The sequence below is a fragment of the Gossypium arboreum genome, chromosome 11, assembly GCF_025698485.1.
Source record: "Gossypium arboreum isolate Shixiya-1 chromosome 11, ASM2569848v2, whole genome shotgun sequence".
Classification (NCBI taxonomy): domain Eukaryota; kingdom Viridiplantae; phylum Streptophyta; class Magnoliopsida; order Malvales; family Malvaceae; genus Gossypium; species Gossypium arboreum.
Window position 1 is genome coordinate 126,174,550 of NC_069080.1, and position 12,294 is coordinate 126,186,843.

General features: G+C 36.5%; 2 protein-coding genes across 2 annotated transcripts; both read right to left on the reverse strand.

Annotated features, from left to right (window-relative positions):
- Positions 1 to 6,073: 6,073 nt before the first annotated feature.
- On the reverse strand, positions 6,074 to 6,454 carry LOC108472292 (uncharacterized). The gene has a single exon (XM_017773792.1). It carries the CDS (start codon positions 6,452 to 6,454, stop codon positions 6,074 to 6,076), a length of 381 nt encoding a protein of 126 aa, XP_017629281.1.
- A 2,222-nt stretch (positions 6,455 to 8,676) lies between these two features.
- On the reverse strand, positions 8,677 to 10,626 carry LOC128283956 (uncharacterized). Its single transcript, XM_053021384.1, has 2 exons — positions 10,427 to 10,626; positions 8,677 to 10,000 (listed from the first exon to the last, which is right to left on the reverse strand). Exons 1-2 carry the CDS (start codon positions 10,624 to 10,626, stop codon positions 8,677 to 8,679), a joined length of 1,524 nt encoding a protein of 507 aa, XP_052877344.1.
- Positions 10,627 to 12,294: the final 1,668 nt, after the last annotated feature.

Genomic DNA, 12,294 nt, shown 5'->3' on the forward strand with positions numbered 1-12,294 from the left:
TTCCATTTCATCTTGGAAGCTCCTTATTGCCTATGAAAGTTTAGATCTTCTTTCAGCACAAATCTTTATATAGATGACTTATGAAACCATGACGAGTATCCTCCACTCTGAAGCTAAGAAAAACACCATACGTCCTAGATTTGATCATAGCAAAGCAGAAAAAGATGATGTTGAGGAAAACGTATAGGTGTTCCGCCAAATTTGATGAGAGATTATTCTTTTTTGTTTGTTTGTTTCAAAGATGAGAGATGATTGGATTATCAGTAAACAGTTCTTTTAAATGCCAATTAGTCTTACATATGGTTGCTTGTTAGAAAGTTACCGATACTGGTTTTCTAGTTTCTTTTTATTGCATTTACTTCTGGTTAAGGAATTAAGACGATTTGTTGACTGTGGACTGGAATGATTAGTATAGTATCGATGATCATGGCATAGAGTCTGGATTTTTTTTTTTGTTGTATTGGGCTAAATGATATCATTCTACTATTCTTGGGATTCTTTTGATTTTCTACAGTAAAATCTCTATAAAATAATATTTTTGGGATAAAAAATTATTATTTTATTGAGGTTATTAGTTTATTGATAAATAAATATTTTATTAATTTTTTAGAGAATATTTCATACTTTATGCGGGTTTTTTATTTATTTATCAAAATTCAATATGCATGTAGGTGCAATGAATCAAAGTTAATTGGTTCATGTAACAAAAAAAGAGAGAATTAATTAACGGGTTCATGTAACCAAATAGAAAAAAGAGTTAATGGTTTCAAAATCCAATAAATATATATTTATCGGATAGATTAAAATTTTATTATAAATAAACACATGTACTTATCAAAATATTGTAATTCATATAATCTTTTCCTACATGGCTTCCAATTTGGAAGGTGTAAAAAGTCTACATTGACAGATGAGATGAGAAAAACATTATGTGAGTATAAAAATGCTCTTACAAGGTCATCTGAATATTGTCATAAGAGATAAAGAACAACAATGTTAAAAGGCACAAATCAGCCAAATATCCCGAATTAGAGAAGGTATTGTATGAGTGGTTTCTCCAATATCAAGAGAAAGTAAACCTAACTGGAGAAATGATTCAAATTAAAGCAAAAGAGTTTCTCCAGAAAATGTATGGTGATGCAAATTCTGAATTTAACTTTTCAAGTAGTTAGCTAGAACAGTTCAAGGCAAGACATGAGATTAAGTTTTCTAGAAGATTTGGTAAAAGTGATTCAGTTGTTATGGAGAATATTAAAGATGCTTTACCTCAAATAAGAGCTAAATTGAAAATTGTTGATTGGAAGGATATCTATAAAATGGATGAAACAGACTTATTTTATCATTTGCAAGCAGATAATTCATTGCCTACAAAGCAAATAGAAGGACAAAAAAAAAAAGACAATGAAAGACTTATTGTTGTGGTTTGTTGCAATGGAGATGGTTCAGATAAAGTGCCTATTTGAGTTATTGATAATACTCTAGAATAACATATTTTTATGCATTAATTACATATTTATTTTGAGTATGATCCTACTAATTTGAACTATTTATGGTTTTTTATCTTGTAGGGACTAAATTGAAGGCAAAAGGAAATTTGGGGGCAAAAAGCATGAATTTGAAGATAAATTGGGCCAGCATGCAAAGTAGGAGAGAAGTAGTGCCAAAAATGCAAAGTGTGGAAGATTTTGGAGCAAAAATGTAAAAGAAGAGATTTTATAGCATAAGACTCTATTTTAATTCAATTATATTAGGATAATTATAAAGAATTATTATTTAGATTTAATTTTAGCATTTATCTTTATTTATCCTTATTTATGTTTTATTTATCTTTATTTATCTTTTAGAGTTTAATTAGGAATAGAATAGGTTTCCTAGTACTATAAATAGGGGATGGAGTGACACAAATTTTACTCATCTTTTCTGTAAACACTCTTTCCTCCAAAAAGTTTAGCTTTTTGTTCTTTTCATATTTTTTCAATAAAAATTCCATTTCCATTATATTTATTTCTTTTTCCCCAAAAAACATGAGCCACTAAATTTATCTAGCCGAAGGTTGTCAAAATTCCCCAAAAAGGGTTTATGAGGCTTAGAATCCGTACTTAGCCTTCTCGACAGTATTCATCGTTTCTCCGCATTACGGGGTTGACGCTTTCGTCCATGTCCCTTAAAATGTGATTTTTTCAACGTGTGCAAGGAACGACCGCTTTGTATATTTTGAGAAGGTTGCACAATTGGTTCATTAGCTTACTACGTTAGAGGTTGGCGAGCCCAAGAGACAAAATGACATGGCATTCGCCATTGAAAAATGATGATCTAGCATAATATGGTCCCACAGAAGCAATTGTTGGCTAGAGTTAGGTTCCTCTAAATCATAAGTCTAAATTCTTGAAGCTGGTGGCCATAGGCATCCTCTTCCACTATAACTGGCTTATTCTGTTTAAGAAGGATCACCTAAAAGCCGGTGATTGAATCTAAGGCGGATCGAGACAACCGGAGACTGAAATTTCTCTATAAGAAAATTTTTATCAACTTTATTTATCTCTACTATTTTAATTTTAATTTCTGCACTTTCAATTAAATAAAAACTTTTAATTCTTTTTTTTATTTTTTCTAGGTACGTAGGTTTTTTTGGGCATAATTCTGTCCAGGATTTCGAGGAACAAGTAATTATGCAATAGTGGGTTCAACATACATTTGGTCTCTCTATAATCCAATCAACAATATCAAATGCTCTTACAAGGTCATCTGAATATTTGTCAAAAGAGATAAAGAACAACAATGTTAAAATGCACAAATTAGCCAAACATCCCGAATTAGAAAAGATATTGTATGAGTGGTTTCTCCAATATCGAGAGAAAGTAAACATGACTAGAGAAATGGTTCAAACTAAAGCAAAAGAGTTTCTCCAGAAAATGTATGGTGATGCAAATTCTGAATTTAACTTTTCAAGTGGTTAGCTAGAACAGTTCAAGGCATGACATGAGATTAAGTTTTCTAGAAGATTTGGTAAACGTGGTTCAGTTGTTATAGAGAATATTGAAGATGCTTTACCTCAAATAAGAGCTAAATTGAAAATTTTTGATTGGAAGGATATCTATAATATGGATGAAACAGGTGACAAGCGTCGTTTTGCATATCAAAATAAAATAAACCTCTTCAAAAATAAAATAAATAAATAAAAAGGTAGAATAGTGGAAGAGGGTCGATCCACAGGGAGTTTAATGGAATTTTTGATTAAATTTTTTGTTCTCGACCTAGGAGTTGAAATGGAAAATAAAAAAAAGGTGATTTGAGAAATAACAAGAAAATAAAATAAACAAGTAAACGTGCAAAGAAAGATGTATTAAAATAAAAGCAATAAAATAAAGAAGATGAAAGATTAAGTTGAATAAACACGAGTATAAGAATCGCCTCGAGCTAGTTTCATCAATTCCCACGATCATTGAAAATAGATTTTTGCTCCGGGATTCATGTCGGTTACAGTCTACGAGGCCCAACCCATTGTAACTTACTTTTCTCTCATGTAACCGATCTTCCCAAGTCTATCTTCGAAAGTCGATTCTTAAGTAAATCAACCACGTCTATCGCCGTTAAAATACTTAATTTTAAAACAGGAAAAGCCCAACTCGGAAGTTGTCTTATCAAGAATCATTTTCGATCTCGTCTTTCCTTAGCGGACCGCCGCTAAGAGTGTTCATAGGAAGTCGAAATGCCACGGGCCGATCCTTCCTCCCAACTGTAAAATTAAACGATTCCAGACCAACGGATCCTTTTTTATTTGAAAAACGTTTAAAAATTTTAGTGAAGCCGATTGCCAAACTATCTAAGCAGAAAGATGAAAATGTATCCCGAAGGGATTTAAGCAATATTCAATTCTTACGTGAGGAATTGATTCGTACTAGCTCTTGGCTTGAGAAAAATTAGCCAAGCATGATATTGATTATCATGCTTAACATGTTTTGATAATGTAAAAACATAAAATAAAATAAAGTAAAGTAAAAATAAAACAAAAGAAGAAAATTTTATTAAAAATGAAAACAAAGTAGCAATAAGAACAAAAGACAAGAGATCCCCTTAGCCTTACCCAAAGGTGGGTATTTATAGGCTTCAAATGCCCAAATCAACAAGGAAAATTAATTAAAAAAAAAAAGATAATATCTTTAAAATTATGAAAATGAAATCCAAAATCCCTCAAATCACGTCAATAGATCAAGATAAGTTGTTTCCAGAATATTCCCCGTGTTGACTTCTGATTTGCCACGTCAGATCAGCGTCGCGCCCAGCGTCGTGCCCACGACTCCAGCCGTAACAGAATAAGCGTCGTGCCCATGACTCCAGCCGTGACAGTATAAAAAGAAAAAAAACTGCAGATTACGTCTTTTTGTTGCCATTTCTAGTATTGGGTTCACTACACAAGAAATAAATCAAATACAACCAATTAAGTAGTGAAAATTTCATAAGACAAAGGAATTAACAAGCAAAAAGTGTCAAATATAAGAGTACATCAAATTCCCCCTCACTTGTCTCATTCTTGCCCTCAAGTATGTTTGAAATAAATTAAACAAAAGCTTAATCATCTTTCTCCTAGACCGTTGCAAGTCTTAAACAAAGTTATGAGAGTTCAAGTGCACAAAAAATGACGTGAATAAAACATGAATCAAAACGAATAAGTGCAAGCAAGAACAATCATTCAACCTTACCATTGTCTATCAATTATCAATCAAATTCTAACCTCAGCTTAATTCTTACCAAGATGCACTCAAATCACTAAAAGTGTTTCGGGTGTAGAAATCAAATTCACCCAAAGTCAAAATTTGAATAAGAGTTTCCATAGGCTTGTGGCAAGATCAATTCTCCACTACTTTAAAGAAATGAGATGCAAAAATCATTAGGACTTTTAATAAAGGGTGTAATGGGGCTTAGGTAAAGGTGGGGAATAAGGCTAAAATGAGGCTAAAGAAAATCAAGACAAGAGTTTCCCAGCAAGTAACTATATCATGTCCATAACCTTAGAAAACATAGGCAACAAGAATAAGCAAACTAAGCAGAGGTAGCTATAATGAACAAATCATCAAACTTTTTTTTATTTTTTTTAACTTTTTTTCTCTCTTTTCTTTTTTCTTTTTTTTTCTTTTTTTTCCGAATTATTTCTTCTTCTTCTTCTTTTTTGTTTTTTTTTGCTTTTTTGTCCTTTTTTTTATCGTTTTTTTTGTGGAACATGATCTCACAACCTTAAACTTATGCTATTGTCAAGGGTGGAAGAGAGGAATAAATGAAAAGGCTCGGGTTTAAAATCTTGTGAAAACAAAGAAAACGGGATTAGGTTTCAACTTGGTTCATTAAGGGAAAAGAAAGGGTGAATCCTAATGCCTAAATCATATTAATGCATCAAATTCCAATGTAATCTCAAAATGCATACAAGCCACAAGTTTTAGATTCCAATGTCCAAATTGACACTCTCAGGCAAGAAAAAGAGCATAAAAATATAATCATACATGCTAAAGGCTCAAGTTCTCACAAAATGGGCTAATTAATTAAGCTAGGAGAGAAATTCAACTAACAACATCAAGACAAATTGTAAGGGTTGTCAAATTGGACTTACTCATATTATTCGATTATCAAACATGCTCGAATTCAAGTATCTTTATGAACTAAAATAATCTTAATATGCTTAGCGGCAAGCAACGGCAAATGAGTTGTAAGCAACGGCAAATGAGTTGTTCTTCTAATCAATTCAAACAAACATATAATCAAACAAATATGACAAGCAAGGCGAAATTAATGTCATCCTTTACCCTCCCCCTCACTTAATCGTATTGTCCCAATACGGAAAAAAAAATGTAAAGTACATTTAAGAACAAAGAAAGGTAAAGGATACTCCCCGTGATCAATGACGACGGTGGCCACGGCTGAGGTAAAGGAAGGAGAGTTTTTCCGTGATGTTCTCTTCTAGGGCCTGGAGGGGTCTGAACAAACGACAAATAAAAAAAAATTAAAATTGATGAAAAGTAAACAAATGGGTTGCCTCCCATTTAGCGCTTTGCTTAACGTCATTAAGCTCGACATTTTCCTGTCAGATTTTTGGCTCTTCCAACCCGATTTCTTCAATTAGTCCGATTGGTGTGCTCTCGAAGAAAGGTTTTAGCCGTTGTCCATTAACTTTAAACCGTGCACCTGAGCTATCCTTAATTTCTACGACTCCATGAGGAAAAACATTGATCACAGTAAATGGTCCGCTCCACTTGGACTTAAGTTTTCCTGCAAAAATTTTTAATTTTGAGTTAAATAGGAGAACTTTCTGCCTAACGGAAAAGGATTTAAATGAAATGCGCTTGTCATGAAATGCTTTTGTTCGCTCTTTATAATTTTGTGCGCTATCGTAAGCGTTGCGGCGAATCTCCTCAAGCTCTTGGATATGAAGTTTCCGTGCTTCACCAACAGCGTTCATCTCCATATTACATTCCTTCACCGCCTAAAATACCCTATGCTCGAGTTTGACAGGCAAGTGGCAAGGTTTACCGAAAACAAGCCGGTAAGGTGACATCCCGATAGGTCCTTTGTAGGCCGTGCGATATGCCCACAACGCATCAACAAACTTCAAGCTCCAATCTTTCCGGTTTGGTTTAACGGTCTTCTCTAGGATTGACTTGATTTCTCGATTTGAAACCTCTGCTTGTCCGTTGGTTTGCGGATGATAAGCTGTTGCTATCCGCTGAGTCACGCCATATTTCTTCATCAAAGCTTCGATGACTAGGTTAACAAAATGTGTTCCTCTATCGCAAATGATCGCTCTCGGAGTTCCAAATCTTGAGAAAATAAAATCACATAAAAAATTAGTTGTGGTTTTCGCATCATTTTCTCGGGTGGCTTTCGCATCTACCCATTTCGAAACGTAATCAACGGCCAAAATAATGTATAAATTTCCAAATGATGAGGTAAATGGCCCCATATAATCGAGCCCCCACACATCGAAAATTTCACAGATGTGTATAGGATTTAATGGCATCTCACTCCTTCGACTTAGATTTCTGACTTTTTGGCACCTGTCACATGCTTTGCAAAAGTTGTAAGTGTCTTTAAACAAGGTTGGCCAATAAAATCCGCACTCAAGAATTTTGTGTGCAGTTCGTTTAGGGCCGAAATGTCCACCGCAAGCGTAGGAATGACAAAACTCAAGTATGGATTTTACCTCGCTGTTACTTACGCATCGTCGTACGATTTGATCCGAGCAATTTTTCCATAAATATGGATCATCCCAAATGTAGTATCGAGACTCTCTTTTTATGCGTTTGATCTCAGATTGAGATAGATTGTTCGGAAATTTACCCGTAGCTAGAAAATTCGCCAAATCGGCGAACCATGGGAATGATGCGTGTGCTTCCATCAATGTTTCGTCTGGAAATTGTTCTCGTAGGGGAGGTTCAACTGGTGAAGTAGGCAAACGGCTTAGGTGGTCAGCTACTAAGTTTTTGCTTCCCTTTTTATCCTTGATTTCAAGATCGAACTCCTGCATTAAGAGAATCCATCGTATCAACCTCGGCTTTGCTTCTTTTTTGTTCATCAAGTATTTCGGCGCTGCATGATCTGAAAAAACAAAAATTTTAGTTCCTAATAAATAAGAACGAAATTTTTCTAATGCAAAAATGATAGCAAAAAACTCTTTTTCCGTTGTCGAGTAGTTGCGTTGAGCCGAGTCGAGAGTCCTAGAGGCATAGGTTATCACGTGTGGTCCTTCTTTACTCTTTTGGCCGAGAACAGCTCCCACGCTAAGGTCAGATGCGTCACACATAATCTCAAATGGTAAAGTCCAATTTGGTGGTTGTACAACTGGTGCGGATATAAGCCTTCCCTTAAGCTCATCGAACGAATCTTTACAAGATTGATCAAAAACAAAATTCACGTCCTTTTGTAGTAATCGGCAAAGAGGTTGCGCCAACTTAGAGAAGTCCTTTATGAACCGTCGGTAGAAACCTGCATGGCCAAGAAAACTACGAATTTCCCTCACCGAAGTGGGGTATGGAAGTGAACGAATTACATCAATCTTTCCCTTATCAACGGCAATTCCTTGGGCCGAAACCACATGACCGAGTACTAATCCTTTACTTACCATGAAATGGCATTTCCCGTAGTTTAAAACCGATTTAAATTCAATGCATCAATTAAGAACATAAGAAAAATTAGAAAGGCATTGAGAGAATGAATTACCGTAAACAGTAAAATCATCCATAAATACCTCTACTCCTCACTCGATGTGATCGAAGAAAATGCTTAACATGCATCGTTGGAATGTGGCCGGAGTGTTGCAAAGACCGAAAGGCATTCTTCTATATGCGAAAGTTCCGAAAGGGCAAGTGAATGTTGTTTTTTCTTGGTCTTCAGGTGCCACCGGAACCTGAAAAAATCCAGAAAATCTATCAAGACAACAGTAATGTGTTTTTCCAGCAAGTCTTTCGATCATTTGATCTATAAATGGTATAGGAAAATGGTCCTTTCGGGTTTGTGACTTGAGTTTCCTATAATCGATACACATTCTCCAACCATTTTGTACTCTCTTCGGAATCATTTCTCCTTCGGCATTTTCTACCACCTAATTCCAGTCTTCTTTGGCACAACATGGACCGGACTTACCCACTTGCTATCAGAAATGGGGTAGATAATGTCAGCATCTAGCCACTTTTAAATCTCTTCCTTCACAACCTCTATCATTGGCGGGTTTAAACATCGCTGGCATTCTCTCGTTGGTTTCGCGTTCTCCTCTGTTTTAATTTTATGCATGCAAGTGGATGGACTTAAGCCTTGGATATCAGCTAATGTCCATCCAATTGCCTTTTTATAGGTGCGCAAAATAGCAATCAATTCTTCCTCTTCCTGTCGTGATAATTCACTTGAAATGATAATTGGCAAGGTTCGGTTATCGCCCGAAAATTCGTATTTGAGATGCGATGGAAGTTGCTTCAATTCTAGTTGTGGCGCTTGCAAAATTGAGGGAAGGGGTTTAGATGGAATTAATCGAGAATCAGAAATGGAGGAAAGAGTTGAAATGATTTCGCTTTCATCATCGAGATCCTCCAATTTCCTACAAAAATCATAAAACAAATCAGTTTCGATAAAATCATCGGCTAACGGATCTATAATATCAACAAAATTTAAACTTGCGATGGAATCAGGATACTTCATAGCTTTGTACACATCGAATTTAACCACTTCCCCGTCAAATTCCATGGTTAAGATGCCGTTAAGGACATCGATTTTTGTATGCGCTGTTGACAAGAAAGGGCGTCCAAGCAAGATTTCTGATCCGTTGTTGCTGCGGTCATTTTCCATGTCAATAATGTAAAAATCAGCAGGGAAAATAAGATCGTTTACCTTTACCAACACGTTTTCTAGTACCCCTTCGGGGTAGATAACTGACCGATCAGCTAATCGAACCGTCACTCGCGTCTCTTTTAATGGTTCTGTTGAAATTTTGTTGCAGACGCTTAGCGGCATGACATTAATAGATGCGCCTAGATCGCACATCGCCCTTTTTATTCCGACTTTTCCTATTTTGCACGGAATTGTAAACATCCCTTGGTCTTTGTATTTCGGTGGTAGGTGTCTTTGAAAAACGGCCGAAACATTCTCGTTAAGGTTAACTCTTTCATTGCTAGATAACCGCCTCTGATTTGTGCATAAGTCTTTCAAAAACTTCGCATATTTTGGCACCTTCCGAATGACATCAAGGAGTGGAATATTGATTTCCACTTTTTTGAATATATCCAAAATTTGCTTCTCCTCTTCCTTTTTGTCACGCCTTGCAAGCTTTCCTGGGAAGGGAGGAGGAGCCTCGTAAGTAGAAAAAGAAGGACTAGGAATGACTTTACCTAAGGTAGGCGAGGATTTTTCTACTTGACTCTTCAAAGAAGTGTCTTCTTTGTCTTTTTTGATTTTCTCAGGCTCTTTTGTCGGCTCTGGTGAAATTACGGTACCACTTCGTAAAGTAATCGCGCTCACATTTTCCCTCAGATTTGTTTCAGTTTGAGAGGGCAATCATCCTTGAGACTCTAGTCGACCAACAGTTTGGGCTAGTTGGCTTATTTGTTTGTCAATTTCTTGGAGATGAGATTGTGTTTGGGTTTGGAATTTCTCTTGTGAAATGGCCAATTTTTCAACAATGGTCTCAAGAGAGGTTTTTTGTGGTGATTGATTTGGAAAGGGAGGTGGTCTCGGTTGGTAATTTTGCTTTTTGTTTCCATAGCTCATATTTGGATGGTCTCTCCAACCGGATTGAAATCATTCAGTAGGGATTGTATGGCCTTTGAGGAGGTCCTGTGAAATTATTTATGGCATTGACTTGGCGCCTGTCTCATCTTGTAGCATAGGACATGAATCGGTTGGGTGGTTCAAAGATCGTGCGATTCCACAAACCTTCGCGCTCCTATCTTACTCAGTGACAAGAGAATTGACAATATCAGTCAATTTATCTATTTTATTTTCCAAAGAAACGGTACTTACTTCGTGAACCCGTCGGCTAGGTTCACTTGAAGAGCCGAACTGTTGCGAGTTTGTGGCCATAGTAGAGATTAGAGTTCTCGCATTTTCTGGCGTCATATTGACGAGTGCGCCACCACTTGCAGCATCCACCATCTTTTTGTCCATTGGAAGCATCCCTTCATAGAGATACTAAATAAAGGTCTCCTCGGACAGGCCATGCTGCGGGCAACTTGCACATAACTTTTTGAACCTCTCCCAGTAGTCGTAGAGAGATTCATCGCTCCTTTGATGGATTCCCAAAATGCTTCGCCTAAGCTCGCTCGCCTTTGCCGCTGGAAAATACCTATCAAGGAAAACACGAGATAGTTCAGCCCATGTGGTTATTGAGTTAGACGGTAGGTAAAATAACCATTCCTTAGCCATTCCGGCTAAAGAAAAAGGAAATGCCCTTAGTTTGATTTGGTCTTCCGAGACTCCTTGCGGCTTCATGCTACTACACACCATGTGGAATTCGGCGAGATGTTTATATGGGCTTTCGCTAGGAAGACCGTTGAATGTAGGGAGGAGATGAATTAACCCTGTTTTGAGTTGAAAAGGGATAGTGCCTTGAGGAAAGGTAATGCAGAGCGGTTGTTGTACGCCGGGGGCGGCGGCAAGTTCTCTAATGGTTTGGTTCGCCATTGGCTTCGGTTCAAATGTGGTATTTGTTATTGGAGTAGTGGTGTTGGGAGGTGGTCCTTCGTTGGGAGTTTGTTCTAGTTCACGTGGTGGTGTCGCAGAAGTAGATTCCAGATTGGATTGTCGTTCTCTTTGCTCTTGCTGCTTCTTTCGTTGAAGCGTTTGACCGTTATTTCTACGAGCGCTTGCTTCAATTTTCGGGTTTTATTGAACTAGAGTCCCCGGGTTTCTCCTGGTCATAAAAATCAAACAAAATAATCAATAATTGCCGAAAATAAAACTCCCCGGCAACGGCGCCAATTTTGACAAGCGTCGTTTTGCCTATCAAAATAAAATAAACCTCTTCAAAAATAAAATAAATAAATAAAAAGGTAGAATAGTGGAAGAGGGTCGATCCACAGGGAGTTTAATGGAATTTTTGATTAAATTTCTTGTTCTCGACCTAAGAGCTGAAATGGAAAATAAAAAAAAGGTGATTTGAGAAGTAACAAGAAAATAAAATAAACAAGTAAACGTGCAAAGAAAGATGTATTAAAATAAAAGCAATAAAATAAAGAAGATGAAAGATTAAGTTGAATAAACACGAGTATAAGAATCGCCTCGAGCTAGTTTCATCAATTCCCACAATCATTGAAAATAGATTTTTGCTCCGGGATTCATGTCGGTTACAGTCTACGAGGCCCAACCCATTGTAACTTACTTTTCTCTCATGTAACCGATCTTCCCAAGTCTATCTTCGAAAGTCGATTCTTAAGTAAATCAACCACGTCTATCGCTGTTAAAATACTTAGTTTTAAAACAGGAAAAGCCCAACTCGGAAGTTGTCTTATCAAGAATCATTTCCGATCTCGTCTTTCCTTAACGGACCGCCGCTAAGAGTGTTCATAGGAAGTCGAAATGCCACAGGCCGATCCTTCCTCCCAACTGTAAAATTAAACGATTCCAGACCAACGGATCCTTTTTTATTTGAAAAACGTTTAAAAATTTTAGTAAGGCCGATTGCCAAACTATCTAAGCAGAAAGATGAAAATGTATCCCGAAGGGATTTAAGCAATATTCAATTCTCACGTGAGGAATTGATTCGTACTAGCTCTTGGCTTGAGAAAAATTAGCCAAGCATGATATTGATTATCATGCTTAACA